Source organism: Polyergus mexicanus, unplaced genomic scaffold, assembly GCF_030449975.1.
Source record: "Polyergus mexicanus isolate NDT 795.1 unplaced genomic scaffold, iyPolMexi1.0 SCAF_12, whole genome shotgun sequence".
In the NCBI taxonomy this organism is placed as follows: domain Eukaryota; kingdom Metazoa; phylum Arthropoda; class Insecta; order Hymenoptera; family Formicidae; genus Polyergus; species Polyergus mexicanus.
In genome coordinates, this window is record NW_027223332.1 from 8717931 (window position 1) to 8737671 (window position 19741).

At 33.0% G+C, this 19741-nt stretch overlaps 3 protein-coding genes across 9 annotated transcripts; 1 reads left to right on the top strand and 2 right to left on the bottom strand.

The window, feature by feature from the left end:
* Positions 1–202: 202 nt before the first annotated feature.
* LOC138938157 (zinc finger protein 292) lies at positions 203–2782 on the bottom strand. Its single transcript, XM_070304939.1, has 4 exons — positions 2333–2782; positions 1632–1732; positions 416–1399; positions 203–332 (listed from the first exon to the last, which is right to left on the bottom strand). The coding sequence occupies exons 1-4, from the start codon at positions 2432–2434 to the stop codon at positions 203–205; spliced, it is 1317 nt and encodes a 438-aa protein (XP_070161040.1). The 5' UTR covers positions 2435–2782.
* A 600-nt stretch (positions 2783–3382) lies between these two features.
* Mks1 (Meckel syndrome, type 1) lies at positions 3383–9837 on the bottom strand. Its single transcript, XM_070304972.1, has 6 exons — positions 9818–9837; positions 9417–9704; positions 7618–7917; positions 6714–7128; positions 4239–4609; positions 3383–4094 (listed from the first exon to the last, which is right to left on the bottom strand). Exons 2-6 carry the CDS (start codon positions 9491–9493, stop codon positions 3689–3691), a joined length of 1569 nt encoding a protein of 522 aa, XP_070161073.1. The 5' UTR covers positions 9494–9704; positions 9818–9837; the 3' UTR covers positions 3383–3688.
* On the top strand, positions 5140–14547 carry Rho-4 (rhomboid-4). Of its 7 annotated transcripts, none has more exons than XM_070304979.1 (6): positions 5140–5537; positions 11668–11746; positions 12237–12425; positions 12576–12688; positions 12878–13096; positions 13279–14547. In XM_070304979.1, exons 1-6 carry the CDS (start codon positions 5485–5487, stop codon positions 13787–13789), a joined length of 1164 nt encoding a protein of 387 aa, XP_070161080.1. In that variant the 5' UTR covers positions 5140–5484; the 3' UTR covers positions 13790–14547. The 7 variants fall into 7 exon arrangements, with proteins under 7 accessions (XP_070161080.1, XP_070161079.1, XP_070161074.1 ...); XM_070304978.1 differs by having other exon boundaries at positions 5141–5537; positions 12576–12846; positions 13009–13096; XM_070304973.1 differs by having other exon boundaries at positions 5141–5537; positions 12576–13096.
* Positions 14548–19741: the final 5194 nt, after the last annotated feature.

The following is a 19741-nucleotide window of genomic DNA, read 5'->3' on the forward strand; positions in this document are numbered from 1 at the left end:
AAGCAGTGGTATCAACGCAGAGTACTAATGGAATTATTGGAGTGAATCTCATTGAAATGCTTGTACAACATTAATGTTGTATTAAATTCTAATTCGCATCCTGGTATCTTACATCTGAAATGTTTATTTAATACGATTATTTATGCCACAGATATACGCCGCTTACAATGAGCGTAATATCATTAATATATCGCTTTATACTTTACCGGAATACTTCATTATTCTTGGCAGTTTGTACGACTAATGGCTTGGAATTGGCATGATTATCCTGATAATGCTTCCATAAGCCAGTTACATTATTTACTTGCGCACCGCATCCAGGCATTTTGCATCTAGATATCACACATATATTAGATTGTTTAAATATTATTAAAATAAAACGCGTGCGCGCATATATATATATAATTGTACCTACATGAAGAAGCTGACAGTGGATGCCTTTCCTTGTTTTACCTTCGACACTTGCTTACCAGTATTGGAACTAATTGTATTTGTAACTAATTTATGACTGTCTTGATGATGACGATAGTGCGATATGTATTTGTACTTCTTCCCGCAACCGTTGACGTCGCATTTATATGTTTCCTGTTTGTACCTAGACATGCGTTGTTTCTTCGGAGTGTATTCTTCGTCATCTGAACAATTGCTGTTTGTTTCTATCGAGCTGTCCTCGATCTTCGAGTTCTCACGTTCGAGACCATTCCGAAAAACTCGCTCCAAGTTTCCCAAATCTATTCTATGCTCTTGATTTCGTAAATTTAAATTGCATACTTCCGTTTTCATATTTTTTGTAATAGTTATATCACCGTTTATATAAACGACATTATTCTTGTCTTGCATGCATTCTACTTGGAGAATATCCTCGCACTTTGGTGTGACAGTATCGTATTTTCGTAAGAAATTATCTTTAATTATAAGTAGGTCCTCACCTTTAGGGAACTTATTAATACCATTTAAAGGCTCATTATTCGAATAATCTTCGCTATTTGTAAGAGCTGCGATCTTATTCTGCTCGTGACAAAAGTCGTTCTTTATTTGAAGTTTAGTCTCGTCTCTAATGTGACAACTTTCTTCGTTACTTCCATATTCTTCCTTTAAAGTAAAGTTTTCGCTTGACAATTTTTCGTAACATCCTTCATCAGTCTTTTGCATGCCTTCTTCGTCTATCACATTCTCAGGGCCTTCAAAACAAATTATCTCAGGTTCCATTGGCAGTGTAGGTGGCTGTCTATGACAACTCTCAATATGTTCCTCGAGATTACTACTAGTAGTATGCAAAGATCCGCAATTAGTATATGGACATGCAAAAACATTTGTTTCATTGTTGTGCCATTCTTGATAATGTCGCCACATGCTACCTGGATCTGATAATTCTTCTCCACAACCTGGCTCACGACAACTATAAAAAGTTTACAGATATATAGATATTATATAGATATTATATAGATATATATAGAGAAACTTTAATCCCAAAAGAGATTCTAAATTAAATATTATTGAATGAAATGATTCACAATAGAATCTTAATTACAATGAGTTAATTATAATTTTTAATTAACAAATCTGTAAATATCTATAATATTACTTTTTTGTCCATTTAATACAAATAATAAATTTTTTTTCAAACTCACATAAATCGAATCTTTAAAGCTTCCAGCACTTCATGTGTCTTATATTCATCTTGATTGGTGAATATCTTACCGCAACCTTGTTGTTTACAAGTATATACTTCCTATGTATTGGAAAATAATTTAATGTTAGTGAGATTTTTCTTCATAAATGTATGTAACAAGAATGTATATTACATTGCATACATTGCAATTTTGACAATGTTGATGATATAAATATTGCAAAATATATACTGTATATTTATTACATGATTTACATTGTTAATAAATATAGGAATTATTTCCATGCTTTTCAGTACTGAGATTTGAACACACTGGAATTCTAAAAAATCTGATATTTGATAGATTATACAGAGTATCTACTAAATTTTGTAAAAAAACTCATAGATTGTCAGCCTTGACAGTGAATATCAGAACACAGCCCAGGTACTTTGATTAATTTTGATTTATATATATAGACATTCTTAGTAAAACATACAATATATACAAAAGAATAAAATCAATTATTGCTTTGCACATTATTGCGAGTATGTCTAATAAATTTTGAGAATGTCTATTGAATTTACGCCAAAGAGTGAGATAAAGCAAAACTTATCAAGTAAAACTTTGTGTTTTTACACCCGTTTCAGTTTATTGTACTATTTGTTTTGGCTTAGGGGTCATCAACCCCACGCAACCAATGGCTTCTTCCCCGTGAACTTCACCTTTTTCGGCGCGATCTCCTCAATAGTGCGATTCCGTGAGACGAATCTGATGACGCTAACCTCCGTGGGTCGGTCGGCGCACGTTTCTGTACCCTGGCCCATCGCGCGCGGGGAAGCTCACCACAAACGGGCAAGAGTGTGCAACGAGCTTAGTCGCTCACTCACTCAACTCGGGAGCTCACATAACCTATATTCTCGCGTGTGACGGCAAGTTTGATGGAAAAAATCTCGCCTTTGCTGAATGAAGCTCGTGCGAAATTCCGCGGTTTTTCGACGGGCTTAAGTCGCCCGTAAAGTATTTACATCCGCCAAGCGTGTTCTCGAAAATACACACGAAAACGCGCCGCAAAAAATTTCAGTTTACATATTATCGGTCTGTCAATAATAACAATTATTTATGTGTTGTCATGTCAGTGGGGAACGGAGTTCCCGGTTGTTGCAGCGTTACGAGTTACGAGACGGAAGACGGAGGAACAAATCCCGCGCATGCGCAGTAGTGCGAACGCTAGCAGACGCTGTTTAGATCTCATCAACTCATCATATGTGTATATGTAAAAGATTTCAAAATCAGGTTTTGTTTTAAATCTTTGTACATATTTCAATGCAGTAAAAGTTTTTTTTAATTAAAAATAAATTTATATATTTCTTATTAAAATTTTAATTAAGAATTTACAATTTTTTAATAAATAAATAATTAATTCTATAATTAATTAAGTATTAAAAGATCAGCATTATATCATAATCAGCAAAGAGGTACACGATTCCAAAAATATTTAAATTTTAAATTTGTGCCTTTTTAAATAAAAGTATCGGACTTTAATATAATTATTAAAGAAACACGAATTTAAATTTTACAGTTTTATATTATTGGTAGTCAACAAATTATCAACAATCGATAATTAAACAATGTAATTTACGAATCAGTATAAATATTTTGCTGTTCGCGAATAAATTTAAACTTTTAAATATAATGTAATAAAAAAATATAGTATAAAATAGAATATAAAAATTTATTCTGGGACATGTACATACTTATACATAGGCCATACATAGATGCATATGCATACATGTATGTATATATATACATAACAAAAGACATTTTATTAAAGACTGAGTAAAAAGTCTGGCATTTTTCATGTGTCATTTACGAACTGTCATCTCGTCATCCATTGTCCAAAAATTAACATAATTGTACAATATATATTATTGAATATTATATATAAAACATATTAAATATATACATAATAAAAAATAAATTTGTAACTTAATTATTTTTTATATTTCTCCCATACATTTTATTTATAAACTTGATTTTAATTAGTCTTTTTAATTATCATTATTTGGAATAATTTATATCTAAGAACTAATCGTTCTTATTCGTATCATGCGTTCCTTAGCCGCTTTAAATTGTTCAAGAACATTTTCAACATTATTCATAAGTGCATCAGTGTTTACTCTATCGGAATTATCGATTTCATAATTAAAATGTTTCATGCGTATACCATTTTGAATTATAATATTCATATTAATTTCAATATCTCCACCTGACATAATCCTTAAATTTGATTTGTCTAAAACTTTACCCTCATGCACCATTGGAATACTGCAATATGTAATATCTTCGAGCTCATAAGAACCACCAATAAAAAAACGTCTCAACGCATCGATGATATTGTCTTTTGCACGCCATGTAGGGATTGTAAATTTATATGTACCAGGTGTCATTGGTATTGGTAACGCTGCGTATCCCTCTATTCGATACCTATACGTTAAGATTGATTAATTTTTCTTTGAACTAACAATTTCATATAAAAAATTAAAAATTAGATATAAAAAATAAAATTATCAAGTTAAATAAAAATATTAATTTTTATTTAATATCAACAAATAAAGCTTTGATTTTTACCTGGTCCAACTATCCAAAGATGCCACGGAAAATAATAAACGAGGGGCCAAAGTATTGCCGATGTGTGTATCACCACTTAATTGTTGAGATTCATTTGATGGATAATGCAAGGATATATCAGTACAATAACTAAAATACGCCGATTTATTTTCTAAAAGACACCTCTGAGTTCTCCCGAATAATCTCTCTTTCTGTTTTGTAGTCCAATGTTGCGGCAAATCGATAAAATAGGTAATAAACAATCCATCATAGGAGAAACCATGAGCTGACACAATATCTAAGTTTAAGAATAGAGTAGATAAATTCGCCGGTGGCAATTGCAGTTCCTTGTATAACTCTGCTTCTTTATAAGCAATCTCTTGTTGTACTTCCTGCAATAAGGAAAATATTAATTTTTAATTAATTAATAATTAATATTTAAATAATTTATAATCAATCTATTCAGCTTGATAATTTTTAACTGCACACGTTTAAAATATGTTTAATGTCAAAAATATTTCTTTTCGTATTTAATTATTTTAAAAGATAATAAGTAATAATAATATATAAGTAAAGATAATATATAAGTAAAGAACTCCTTCACAGTAAGAGAAATTGCTTTTGTTAACGAAAAATTGCTGAACGAGCAAATGCTCAAATTATAAGACAACGTTTCAAGCAAATTCTAATATGATCTGTATATATTTCTGGATATATTTTCATTATATCGCGCAAAATAAAATTTACTAATCCGATACCGTCAGTTTGCAATGAGGTGCAGCGATGTGCAAACGTAGATTAATCCTCTATTTAGCGTAGGATAGTGTGTGAAAGCTGCTTCTGTGTTTGCAGATATACTCCTACCCCACTGTGGACAGTGTAAACTATATATACACACGTATAGGCTGATAGCACTAACATACAATCTCATGGCAGAGAGTGTTCAAGAAGACATTCGGAGAACCATGGATTCAGTTGATCGTGGGTAGTGTGATAGTCAACTTGATTTTATGAATATACGTGCGCGCATCATCATACACTTGATATGATTGTTACATCAATATATCCCGAGCAGTAATTTTCGATAACAGTTCCTTTATTAATTATTTATCATGCGCGAAAATATACAATGAAATTGATGGGCCGCAAAAATCGTTTGGGTGTGTCTTAAACGATCGGAAGAGGGATGGAACGGACGGATCTTTTCGAAGATGTCATAATTTCTGGACGAGGATAATTTCTACAATAATAATTCAGCACGACAATCATGTTCTTTCAGCAGAGAGCGATGCGACAAATGTCGGAAGTTTCCTACGTGGGGTACGTATGCTTTTTTTCTGATTAGCGAAGTTTTCGATCACGTACTCGCCTAATCGTATAAACAAACATGAAATTTTTCTCATCATTTTTTTAATATTGAAAATAAACGGTAAGAGTTGTCCCCATCGCGACGAACTCGCTGTGATTTTTCGCAACTCTCCAACTAAATTAACAGCAATTGAGCTCGCTCACAAATGAGTGGATAAATGTGTATGTCAAATTGTTTCATCGTCTTCAATTCGATAAACAACGTTCTCCACGTGCCATGTCGTCGTTTATTCATATCTGACCGAACATTACCGCATAATCGAGGACTGTTTCAACAAGAAAATTCGACGAGTGTATTCAAATTTTTTAAGTAAAACGTATGCTATTTTAATTACATTTCTTTTTATGTGTGATCTATTAAAATTACTAATTAATTTTGGTTAATTACTACTACATTTCCCTCAGAAATGTCATGCCACGATAAATATTAATACAATTAATATAATTTTTTTATTTCTCTATGTATATTTAAAGAGGCAATTAATGAGATAGATAGATAGATAGATAGAGAGAGAGAGAGAGAGAGAGAGAGAGAAATAAAGAGAGTTTGTGATAAAAGATTTTTAACTGTATAAATATCGTTTCTGCAAATAATTCGCAATCGTCATCGTTGTGAATTCCCATACAGTTGCATCATGTATGTCTTATTGCACATTCATTTTTCGCGGAGTAACGATGACGGACAAACTTCTAATTTCAGTATAGCAATTTACTATTGAACAATATTATTTTTACAGAGATTGTAAATGTGTATACGTATTGATCTCTCTCGTAGATTAACATATAATATATTATAATAATTAAAAAGTCAAATTATTTTTCTATCCCTTAGTATTTGCTTTATATATATTGTGTGCAAGCGAATATTGTACTCTATTACGATTAATATTATATCATTATAATTAATATTATCGTAAATATAGTAATATATCATACAAAAAAAGAGTCAGAACCGGAGGAAAGAATGGCTATATAAATGTAACCGCGCCGCATAAACGGGTGTCGTTCGGAAATGCCGAGATTGAGTTTTCCATGAAAAGATTTGATCTTTTTAATGCGGTGGCCACGGTGACGCGGAAGTTTGGAATGCCGCGGAAAATCGTCCATTGTAAATAGCCGCATACTTACACGCCGCATCGCTTCGCGTTGCTCCTGCAATTCCATCAATGTCGGTCGCGCGGAAACGTGCTCGATTCGATAATTGAACTTGACGCCGTGGCCATTGGTGACACTGTATTGCCGTTCGCGTTCGTCGTCGATCGTGAAATCGGGATTAATCGTTAGCTGTTTGCGTGCCTTGTCATAAGTCACGGAGCAGAGCAACGTTTCCGAGTCCGCCGATCCGATGGTCGCAGGCTCGTCTCTATGAGACAGATCAGCTATTATGTGCATGCTAATGCGTTCGGTATAGAGATAATGGCTCGATCGGATTCTGGTTTTTATAGATCTGTCGTCTAACACTCTTTTATTGTATCGCTCCCGGAAGGGCTTACGATTCTGCATGGCCGGCAACGCGGTTTGATTCTTTTTCGACAAATATGATCTATAAGAATCAAACAGAATTGTTAAAAATTATTTTTTCCTATTCCTCAATCCTATATACAAAAAAATTTGAGAAAACAAAGTTTAGTTTTATAGAAAATATGGAGGAACTATTTAAATAGATTAGCATTAATTTTTTATTTACGGGCATACAAAGCTTCTTCCTTTTTAAAAGAAAATAATTAGAAATAAATAAAAGTCGAAACATATATAGAGTATGTTTTATCAATAAATAAAAGTTCATGTAAGCTGTGAGTTGAATTAAGCTATTCAAATTACCTAGCCGATAAAAAAACGCCACATTATTCTCATAAAGTAAAGAGGAATTTAGATAATAGAAAATAATGGATAAACTAGTTTTATAGTTATACAAGTTTTACATTATAATAAGCATAAAATAATTTTCCAAAAAATTTGTTACAATTGAATAAAAATTATCTCTGTATACCAATAAATTATCTAAAAAAAGTCACACAAATCTAATCCCTGCCTGTAAGGTGTCGTCAAAAGATCATCATTGATATAGTAAGAATCGTTGTCTGTGTAAGAGTATAATCGGGCACCCTTTAGCTGCTCATCATTGATACGCCGGTGATATTCCCGCTGACAATCGGTCAGACAATTCTTCTCATCCGCATAGAAATCTATCTCGAATGGACCGAACACTTTCTCCTGCCAGTTAAAAATACAGTCCTCCTCCTCCAAGAAATTAGAGTCTCTGGTCTCGCCGCCCTTGGACTCCTCGGCCAACAGCTCGGCCAATGGAGATCTTTGCTGAGCGACTCGCACTCTGAAACAACAAACGAACGCTGATGAAATGATATCTGGTGTAAATTGAAAAAGGTGATCCGCGGCCACAGATGTGTGTCCGAGATTCATCGTTTCCCGATTCCGCGAAAACACGAAAAATTTAATATCGTTCTATTCCATCCTTGCTTGTTTCCTCCCATATATATGTGAATTAATCGTGAATTAAGTGTGGAAAACATTGGGTACATGTTATATCCCGCGAATAGCTTCATTTAAGTTTTTTATAAAAAAACTTTCAAAATTTTCTCTGTACAATAAAAAAGATTTATTAAATATTTTTCTTGAATATATATTTAAATTATAAAAAAATATTTCACAATACTTAAATTTTCTACAAAACGAAGCTTCCTATCGTTGTCTATTATGAAGATGACAATATAGAACTAAAAATAGAACACATGGGATTCCTCGCAATATTCTGCTGAAAAGTATAACAAGTCAATTCATAAAAGAAAGAAAGAAACAAAGAATCTAATTATCTCGAAACAAAAGATATTCGTAATTACGATTGCAAATGTCAAGCGGCAATACGCTGACAAAAAAGAAAGGTAATACGCGCGATATTACATATAGTTATATAATGATCTCGACATCGGTAATTTTAAATTTTCACGTACATCGACACAAGCAAACTTGTCCTTCGATTTTAATTTCCGCGTCTTTAATCTTCGCGGAGTCTGGAATGCGGAATTAACTATAATGTATAAAGATTGTTTAATTCAGTATTTATTACCTTAAGAAAATTAAGGAGCGTTTAACGATGTATGTATAAAAATGCGATAAAGTTAAATGAGAAACAACGAGACCTTGCATTTTGATTGATTATATAAACGTATTCATAGATACACGGTCTAATGGATGAACGAAGAAGTTGATACATCGCAAAAGATAAACGGGAAATTAACGCATCACATAAATATGCTACTTCTTCGTAACCTTCACGCCTTCGGAAGAGTCTCATACCGGTTTAATATTATCAGATATGCAAAAAAGAGAGAGAGAGAGAGAGAGAGAGAGAGAGAGAGAGAGAGAGGAGAGGAAAGAGATATTTCTACAATACAAAATTTTTTTTTATTTAATTTTTTGAATTTAAGGATTCAAATAGGAAAAAGAATTATCAACTCTATATACATATATAGAATATAAAGAATTGACAATTCTACGATCTGATTTTACCATCAATACACACATCGTTTTTTAACAGCTTCATATATTTAATTATTTTTTAATTAAATTAAATTAAATTCTATCTCTAAATTAACTGGCAAAGTTTGATCGTTTAACTTTGAAACACCCTGTATATTTCACGTATACACAGTACGACTGTAATATAAAGTAAAAAAATAATATAACGTAAAAACAAAATTTTTTTTTCTCTCAACACATAAAGTCGAATTTGGCTCTCAAACTTGTGTTAATATTAATTTTAATTTTTATGTGTCGAGTTGATGTAAGAAAGAACTTAGACGATACGCTTACCTTATCTTCAAATTATGTATCGGTTCGTTCACTTTGTAATTCGCAGCTATCTTCATTTTTTCCACTTTGCGGGACATTCTTAAATTGTAATATTAATGAGACGATTCAATTGTTGTTGCAAAACAGAATCAAAACGCCGAGCCACAACTTCCCAAACTGTCAATGATCCAAAATGATTCGTTTGTTGACTCGTTCGTCGCTAGGCAACCTCCTGACATCGCTGACGTATGTGAAATCAAATTCGCAGTCGTTGCGAGGAAAAAAATAGATACAATTTTTCTCGGTTTTCTATTGAAAAATTAATTATATGCAAAATGAATAAAAATTAATTATATTGCGCGTAAAATTTATATCATATGAACAATATGTAATCGTGACATAGGCATATATATTTTTCCTACTTTACATATGTTTGCAAAGAGTTTCTTTCCTCCTTTTTGTAGCATCATTAGCGAATTTCCGATGAGTCACTGTGTGTAATGCGCCAAGCTAATACTTCAGGAAATGATGAATGTCATGTCTCGATATATTAGACGAGAGTATTCTTGGTATTAGCGGCGTAATAATATTGACATGTATGTGTGTGTGTGTGTGTGTGTGTGTGTGTGTGTGTGTATGCGTTGTAAAACCTTGAATTGTCTCGAATACATCCTGTACCTGTGAAAAAGAACTTATCCGAATAAAGCAGAAAATTCTCAAGCTCCATTATCTATTATAGCGTCATACATATATAATATATATTATTATATATTATATGAATGTATAATAATTACAATGGAACTCCTTGTAATGAACGTAATCTCGAAATAGCGCGCAAAATCTCTTTCAGACACACGTGCTAGACATACGTGAATAGCGTGAGTGGGAGTAAACCCGCGCAAAATCGCGTATATCTTTCAAAAGAAGTGTACAGTTACGCGAAACGATTCAGCTAAAAAAAAAAGAAAAGAAGCTATCTGAAGAGAGGACCCGATCTCCGGAATCCATTGTCTTATCAATCGGAACCGGTGGTGGGGGGAGGGGGGGATGAGTGAGAGGAGACGATTGTCAAAGAAAAGGTCAAGGAACTGTCAAAGAGGCTAATTAAGAACTTCTTCGTAGTACATGCTTTCTAACTGATGATTTTTTTCGTATCTTTGCAGAGTCTACATACGCGAGAGTGTATATATATTTATCGCGAGAGAAGATCCGGTCGTTTTGTGTCCCGTTACGCTCGTTTAAAATACGCGAGCCGTTAAATCTGCGAGCGTAAATCGAACGCGGAAAATTCGATCTGTCACTGGGAGAGAAAGAGACTCTCGGAGAGACGCGGTGAGAGTGAGAGGTCAGTGACACGTCGCTGATGGCGTGCACTCTCTTCCTGCTTCGTATATACCTTGTCCTCTCTCACTCTTTCTCTCTCTCTCTCTCTTTTTCAAGCTTTTAAAAATCAATCTCGATAGGTTCAAGTTCCTCAGTGCATAGAGAATTTGGTTCAATCTGCCAAGTTTAACAACAGCTTGAAGGTTAGGATACGTCATTAGGGGAAACGTCATCTATATATAATAGATATAGAATTTGACTGAATATTGGCGCGCGTACCATGATACATACATCGTATGACAGGCGGCACTCTTTGGCGGGAGCAACGTGGTGAACAGATCGGCTTTATCGATTTTCCGTGGCGCGCGTATTTGCTCGAGATAAGGGGAAATGTGTCATCGCCGCCGGCGTTATCGGGGACCGAATGACCGCCCAATATGTAGTACGCGAGTTTTAATGACGTGGTGTGCGTGTGTGTATGTGTGTGAGGTATCGCGACCTATGTAATGTGGAGTTGAGTAGAATCGGCTACTCACAAGAGACGGTACACATAGGCGAACCAAGTCACGCCTTATCCTCGTGCGAAACGAGGGCCGTCTGTGGTCTGTGTCCGGTTTGTCAGGTAAAACGTGTTCCTCTGTTAACGCGCCAATTCGTCTCGCGGAATTCTCGATCTTTTAGGTGCGTCTTCACCAGAATTAGGAGTATCTTCAGTCTCTCTTCGGTATCTATTCTCATTAAAGACTCCTATGTATATATATATACATAGATCCTTTATAATCATTAGTAAGTAAATACTTGGACAGCAAAAGACTATACAGAACTTTGGCAGGGAGAGTGAAAAATCTACTGTATTGGTTCATATGCAATTAGGATATTATAAATATATGCTCGATTATTGAAGATGTGGAATATCCAGGTATTAACGCAAGTAATGTTTACATTGCAGAGGTTTCAAATTGATAAAAATGTCGACTAATCGAGAGGGCGAGACTGCAGTGACCATCCCGCTGCAGTATAATGAAGCCGTAAGTAATGTTTTGTGTTTTATATACTGTTTATATAAAGTACATCAATAATATAGATGTAATGTTTTGTTAGCACTTTTGACTTTTTTCACATCTTTTAAAATTATCTTTTAAAAAAAATGTGTAAGATATATATTTTTTTATTAATTACTGTATTACAACATGTTTATTATATATTATATCGTGAGATTTTATTCTTTTCTAAACTACTTGTATATATATATATATATATATATATATATATATATATAGCTTATGTATATATATATCAGCTTATATATATAAAGTTTTACTTTCAAATGAATCATACCTATGAGCAAGTTTATGCGTATGAGTCATTTGTAAAAAAAACTATCATTCCTATAGTATTGATAACATTTGGTCACAACCAAAGACAATTTTTAAAAATACTAATATATTTGTGTTAAATAGTTGTATTTATACAAAAATATTAATATATTATTAAATTATTCTTTTTTGTTTTCTACAGCATTGGAAAGGTATTTTTGAAAAGTATGATCTTGATGGAGATGGAAAAATATCGCTACAAGAGCTAAAAGCAATGGTATGTGGTCCAGAATTTTGTAACGATATTCCTGCTGGGGTGATTCGCACAATAATGCGTAAGGCGGATCTGGATGATTCTGGTTACTTGGAATATCCAGAATTCATAGCAATGGTTGGTCAGAGTTTATTTCAGATTATTCTAAAAGTTGCTACATACTGAAAATCGAATCTTTTTTTCCATTTTCATGATAACAAGAAATATATATTGATATTATAAAAAATTGTCAATGGCTCATCGCAATCGTTTCTCTTATTATTCCAGATCCACAGAAAAGACATGCAAGGTATATTTGGACACCTTGTGCAACGATACGTCCATTCTATGATACCTCAACGACCAACTCGTACAATGAGGCAAACTTCCGGGGGTTCGAGGTATTTTCCTCAGCGACAAATCAGTATTGTAATGCATACACCACCACCTCCTCCTTCTCCTTCGAGCTTTGGCTATTCTTCCCAGGCTGCCAAGCTTAGTAAAAGAGGCGGCCGCTCTTCACGTATTACCGATCTACAACGCCTACAACAACAAACAAGTACAATAACGGAATCTTCTCTGTACTCTAGCGATTATCCGGATGGGCTGTACGAAGATGAGTACAGTTGTCGACCGCCGGCCATAGCAATGATAATCATATCGATAATAGAAATCATTTTGTTCATATATGATGTGATTAAGCACAAATCTCTTTCTGTAGAAGGCCCGGCAGCTACATTATTTATTTATAATCCACACAAGAGGTTCCAAGCCTGGCGGTATCTAACATATATGTTTGTGCATGTTGGGTACGTGTATATCTTAATCAATATAATTTACAACTTGCACAATTTCTTCGCAGAAATATATTAGAAATAATTATATATATATATATATATATATATATATATATATATATATATTTATTTATTTATTTGTCTATTTTCTTTTTTAAATGTATTTCTAAATCTCTATCCTTTATATTTCATAGAATCTTTCATTTGGTCGTTAACCTACTAGTACAAATTATGTTGGGCATTCCGCTGGAGATGGTACACAAATGGTGGAGAGTACTGATAATATACATAGCCGGAGTAGCGGCCGGCTCACTCGGTACATCCGTCTCGGATCCGACGGTTTACTTGGCCGGTGCATCGGGCGGTGTGTACGCATTGATTACCGCTCACGTGGCAACTATTATAATGAATTGGTCACAAATGGAATTTGCCGTCCTGCAGCTATTAGTGTTCCTCGTTGTCACGAGCGTCGACGTCGGTCAGGCCGTATACAATCGTTATGTTCTTGACACTAATGACCAGGTCGGCTACGTGGCCCATTTGGCCGGCGCTATAGCGGGACTTCTAGTCGGCATAAACATTCTCCGAAATCTCGAAGTACAAACTTGGGAGAAAGTCATTTGGTGGGCCAGCATGTTCACCTATACGGGACTCATGACCGCAGCTATTCTGTGGAACATATTATATACCTCATATTATGAATGACGATATTTCAAGTATCGGTATTTTTATCGCGTTCGAGTCACTTATGTTCGACGCGAATATCTATAGGACGATCGAATGTATCATTACTGAAAAAGAGTAGATGGAGACAAAACCTGCCTTGCCTATTGTATGTATATACATCACACACAAATTCATTATATATATCTTTATTAATATATTCGTTAATATAAATTATACTCTTATGCTATCTTATTTTACGTTAATATTTAAGATATTAATGTAAAATAATGTAAAAATTTAGGATAGAAAGTGTGTAGTATATTTTCATACGAATGTTATTGCGTACACGAAGAGATGAGACTTGGATTCACAATCCTATATTGCTATATTTGTACGCCTATATTAATTAATATTAAACAATGCAGTATTTTTGTAAGTACACGTTTTCGAGAACAAATATTAAAGCATCGTATTCTGTGATACTTTTGCTACACGTATGTTAGCAACAAGAATAAATGTGTATACAAGTATTCACAAGTTTTAAGAATTGAATGATCATATCGCAGGTAGGCACGGAATATTAATAATATTTCTATTTTAAAACTATTGTCTCATTGTTGGAAAATGTATGAAGAAAAACTACCTCTATCAATATATTATGATAATTATTGTGCACACAAAATGTCAATTAATCTTCTAATATTTTATGTATCATATAAGCATACATTATGTATCTTCAATTATTCGTTCAATATTAAACAATCTGCACAAATTATAGTATTGAATTGACAAATAATAGAATATATGTATATTTTTTGAAAAATTATTATTAATACTTTCTTATCAAACTTGAAGATGTCTTACAAAAAAATTCCTTTTTCGAGCTTGTTAAGTAAAAAAAATATGTATAATTCATAATTTGCATATATTTCGATTTAAAAATATAGATATGTCTATTCATAAAATATATACATTGAACTAAAAAAGAACAATATTTTTAAATGCAATGTTAAATTTGTTTCTAGATAAACACACAGATATTGCTGTGACATTAATAAATTTGAAAATTAAATGCAATACAAAACAATGTGTATTCCAATAGTAAAATGTAAACAATTTCATTCTTTATGAATGCATGGCAATAATTCTTTTAAATATTTGTACAGATTGTAACTATATGATTGTAGATACAGAGAAACATATGAAAGGAAACATTTTTGGAAGGAGATTTATAAATATTATTGTAATTATGTGCATCCGGTTTGGAAATAAAAGTAGATATATTAATTTATTAAACAATTACTAGTTTGAATATGAAGCTGAAAAAAGAGAGTAAATTTTTGTGTTCAAACTATGCACTATAATGCCACAAATGACCAATATAAAAACTGTGTATTGTATTTTTGATTAGACTGATAAGAGATACGAATATTAATCTGATTCATCCATCCATTTGAACAAATTACGAATATCTTGGGGTTTGTGGAAAACATTAACTAGAAATAATCTTATTTTATTTATCTGTTATTGTTAGTAGCTCAATACAACGGATAATGCGCAGATGCAGAAAGAGCTGCTAACTATAATATATAATTCCAATGATATGTATTGTATATAGGGGAATATTTGTACACACATACATTCGAATTTTTATATATTTGGTGTTCCATTTTAAATAATCACCCTCTCTTTTCTTTTTTTTATGGAGAGAAGAAAGATTGTTTAAAATGAGACACGCATATACATGTATAATTTACATGATTGATAGTCCTCTATATTTATTGTTAAGTAGAGAGAATGCTATTAATTTGGAAAGTGATGAATGAGATAGCTATTATATAGATCTAAAATATGCTTGAAAGTTAAAAAAATATAAAGTCTATATAAGTATTTTAACTTATATATAATTGAAGCAATCGGAGAAGACAGCTATTATTACTATTAAAATTTCAATAGAGCATGATTTAACTTACCTGATCATTTGATTGTATCCTTGTTTCTTACTTTATAGATATCACAGTATTAACTCAATTATAGTGTTGATGACGAGATTCCCATGAATAAATTGGTTTTGTTAAATAGATACAGTTTTAGGTAGACAGTATTTTATAAAGTTATATCTGCTTTTCATCTATATATATATACAAAGATACAAAAAGATATATATATATATTACAATGCATTTGTATCTTTTTTCACATATAAGTACCTTGTTAACTTATACTCTTCATTGTACAATGCTTCATAATTTTAATGGATAAGACGAGAATGAATTTTTATCACAAAGTACGCAAATATTTCTCTTTTTGTATGTAAGTTAAATATAAGTTTATATATATATAAATTATTATAATATTTTGCATAATAGAAATTTCAATGGAAATATTTGCATTATTGTTCAACGAAGCGATAATATTCATAACGTATATATATTTTGTATGCGCTTTATATAAAAACATAATAAAGTGATAAAGAAATCAATCTGATAATTATAGTCAGTTTTCGTCTAAAAGGCGACAAAACTATTATCCGTAAATTTTATTTTATACCATAGAAAGAAACGGCATCTTGTTTCAATTATTAAAAAATAAAGTAACCATTTCCAAATATATAAGCTCACAATTGTATAATCATTAAAAAAAGTTATTTTATAATATTAATTTTGCTTTTTAATTAATTACTTGCGCGTTTATCTGTTTTTTTTTTTTTTTTTTTTTTTTTCCATTTGCTAAATAGATTTGTAATTTTTGCAAAATCGCTCGAATTCGTATTCTATTTTTCAAGAGAAATGAGATACAGTAAACGAGAGAATGCTCGTTATTATAACGGAGGTGATTTTTATTTCAACAAAAATAACAATTTACATTGAACTGTTTTGATAATAATATTATCGTGTATGCTACATCTGTAGTTTTTACTGTAGGCGTGGTATGCTTTCGCTCGCTATAATTAATTTTCAGTTACTTTGTTTTTTTTTTAATTAATCGCATTAACAGAGCGTGTGTTCGTGGATAATGATCACGTTTCGTTAGATAGAGTGTTTCGCTTCTTTTTCTTATCTTCTCCTTCCTTTTTTTCTTTATTCCTTTAGCTCGACGTTTCGCGATCGCGCCGTATGCATTCATTATCATTACTGATGTTATTATTATTATTATTATTATTATTATTATTAATATTATTATTATGATACAACAATTGGGAGGGAGCTGTGTGTGTACCTCGGCGTTATCATATCACTATGTACAGACTTCGTCTTCTTCCGCGTACGTCGTAAAGGGATCGAACGATGGACACACCGAACAAATTAGTCGATCATTTTTCCTCAACGTGTCACAAAGTGAGTGTGTAGGTACATATACACGCGACAATTCTCGCCCTTCTACGTTGCCTAAAACTCTAAACTAGATGATCGCACGGTAGCTACAGCGATGAAATTTGCTTCACCGTTTCTTCGCTACAAAGAACGCGTCCTCTTGCTCTCTTTCCCTCTTTTTCTTTTTAAGAAAAGTACCATCGATGTTTCTCTTTTTCTTTCCTATTTCTTCCTCTTATTATACAGTATTATGTCGTACCAAAGATTGTTTGCACGTGCAGGTGTTTTCTTTAAAGAATCACAAATGCGATCAAAGATCTCTTTTTCAAACACTCGAGAAAATCGATCTAATATTTCTGATTAACATAAATGTGATTATAATTACATATATAGTTTTATATATATGATATTTATATATTTTGAAAATATATTATAAAATTCAAATACCCTGGGTCAATAAGCGTCAGGTAGATATGGCGTAGTATGTGTTTCATGAAAAATTAATTTCTGTCAAAATTCTCTTATAGCAAATTCGGTTTAATGCAGTAATGTGTACTGGTGCATATTAAAGATTGCCGTATATAAATTTACAATAGCATATGTGATTAAAACAGATAATTGTTATTAAAGAAACGTATGCTGAAAAAGATCGGGGCGAAGTCCAAAGAAATTCCAGATTCAGCGTCTCTGTCCTGATATTTTTCTAATCTGTTTCATTAAAAAGATACGGGGGGGGATTTATTAAAAATGAATCTCGAAATGAGATTTATTTAATTAGTAGTATCGCAAGAAAAATTTCTGCCCTGTGCAAAACTATTTAATTTCAAGAAAAATTAATTTTCCTTGAAACTTACTGTCTGATGGTTCTTACTCGATTCGGGGAATTTAAATTGCATTTTTCATAAGAAAATCATATCATCAATTTCTTAATTTATTTTATATATATATATATACGCCATCAAATATATAATACGTAATAATTTTTTTGAGACAAAAAAAAATAATTTACTTCTGATTATAAGATTTCCTCAAATGCTCGATAAAGCCAGATTATAAATCGCCATTACATCCTTTAAATTCTTTTCCTTCTCTGCTATATCTCTTAAGTTCGCGAAAGAGAAAGACAACGATAGAGTTTATTGAGAAACGTGGAAAAATCGCCCGTAATAATCGATCCGATGAAAGGCCCGATTTCAAAGATTTCTTTATGTTATATATCAACGAATGGGAGTTCGTCTACATCATATATATCATATGTACACGCCGACCATTTTTTTTTCTCTTCAAGCCAGACCTTGTCTTGTTATCACCCTCTGCGTGCACGCGCGCACGTATTTATATGTATCTATGTAGGTGTATATGTTTTGCGTTCTATGTATACATGCAAACTGTGCAAAGTGTGCTCAATATTGCTCCTGCAAGACCGAGCATATCTGGAGGATGTAATATAGATACACGCGAGAAATGATAAGGAAAGAGGCATTTTATAAAACACAATGCAATTCCAAATGCTTTGCGATATCATCTCTCGGATGTTTGAAATATTTGAGGCATTTCTTAGGATCCTTTCGAGTGCAATTTCTATTGGAAGGTGATGCGAGTTCAGTCCAGTCGAGCCCAGTCCAGTTCTAGATAGGACTGGACTGGACTGGACTGGGACACTGGATTCGTGTCATCTCTTCGGGATGGAATCGTTAAACAAAGGTATATAATCTTGTGTATATGAGATTGTGTATGTGTGTTTCGCTCAGGTACTATACGAGGAGGAGATAGAAACGTAACACGCCTGAGGACACTCCTCTAAGCAAGAAGTACGCAGATCGAGCCACATCGGCTGTCTTGTTGTTACGTGTTGCGAATGTTATGTCTCAGGCTAATTAGATTAATTCGCCTCTCTGCAGTATGTAGTATGTGTGTGTATATATATGATCTCTATCCATCTCCACCTATATACTTTGGAAGCATTCGACATTTTTGTCAGACCTCGGCAATTATTTTGTACAATGAAAGATCCTCGTAGAAATACGCGTCTGTATATGACACGGTGGCTTATCATGTAAGAGACAAAAAGAATCGGCGTGCTGCGTGTCACGAGCTCCCCTTCGCTAAAAAAGATGAAAGAAGAAGAGAGAAAGAAAAAGAGACGAAAGAGAATATAAAAGACGAGAGAATCTATACGAAACAGTTTTTTTTTTATATAGTTGGCGTCGCAACGCAACCGCGTCGCTTGATAACTGAGAATATATTCGCTCGTTGTATGGTCGAGGATGCGAAGAGAAGCAAAAAGTACGAGTGAGAATGATCGCCCGATCGCCGGCGTACGAATGGAGGCAGTCGTCTTTGTACAGTGAATCTCTGTAGAGTCTTGATATCTCAGTCGCCGCGCGAAACAATGCGGAATATATATTATAATCGTGTTGGAATCCGGCAGATGCGGTGAATAACACGATAATAGTAATCGCGTTAAACAAATTCTGGAACAATTGTCGCAAATGTTTGAAGAATCGTTCGCAATAACGAAGAAACAAAGGCGCGGATCGCAAGACAATTGAAGCTACAAGTATAAAATTAGGCTGTATAAAAAATATGTAAACATGTACGCGTGTGTGTGTGTGTTGTATGTATGTGTACCTGCGTGTGGTATGTGCGTGTTTATCTCTGTATGTATTTTGATAGTT

Coding starts and splice junctions, on each gene's coding strand:
- Mks1 (XM_070304972.1), bottom strand. CDS start 9,493: ATGTCCCGCAAAGTGGAAAAAATGAAGATAGCTGCGAATTACAAAGTG. Junction 4,610..6,713: donor AACGCGAAGCGATGCGGCGT/GTAAGTATGCGG, acceptor TCCTTATTGCAG/GAAGTACAACAAGAGATTGC. Junction 4,095..4,238: donor TCTTTGGATAGTTGGACCAG/GTAAAAATCAAA, acceptor CTTAACGTATAG/GTATCGAATAGAGGGATACG.
- Rho-4 (XM_070304973.1), top strand. CDS start 5,485: ATGTTCTTTCAGCAGAGAGCGATGCGACAAATGTCGGAAGTTTCCTAC. Junction 12,426..12,575: donor ATCCAGAATTCATAGCAATG/GTTGGTCAGAGT, acceptor TTATTATTCCAG/ATCCACAGAAAAGACATGCA. Junction 13,097..13,278: donor TATATGTTTGTGCATGTTGG/GTACGTGTATAT, acceptor TATATTTCATAG/AATCTTTCATTTGGTCGTTA.
- LOC138938157 (XM_070304939.1), bottom strand. CDS start 2,434: ATGGGCCAGGGTACAGAAACGTGCGCCGACCGACCCACGGAGGTTAGC. Junction 1,733..2,332: donor AGGAGATCGCGCCGAAAAAG/GTGAAGTTCACG, acceptor TCCAATACATAG/GAAGTATATACTTGTAAACA. Junction 1,400..1,631: donor GCTTTAAAGATTCGATTTAT/GTGAGTTTGAAA, acceptor AACTTTTTATAG/TTGTCGTGAGCCAGGTTGTG.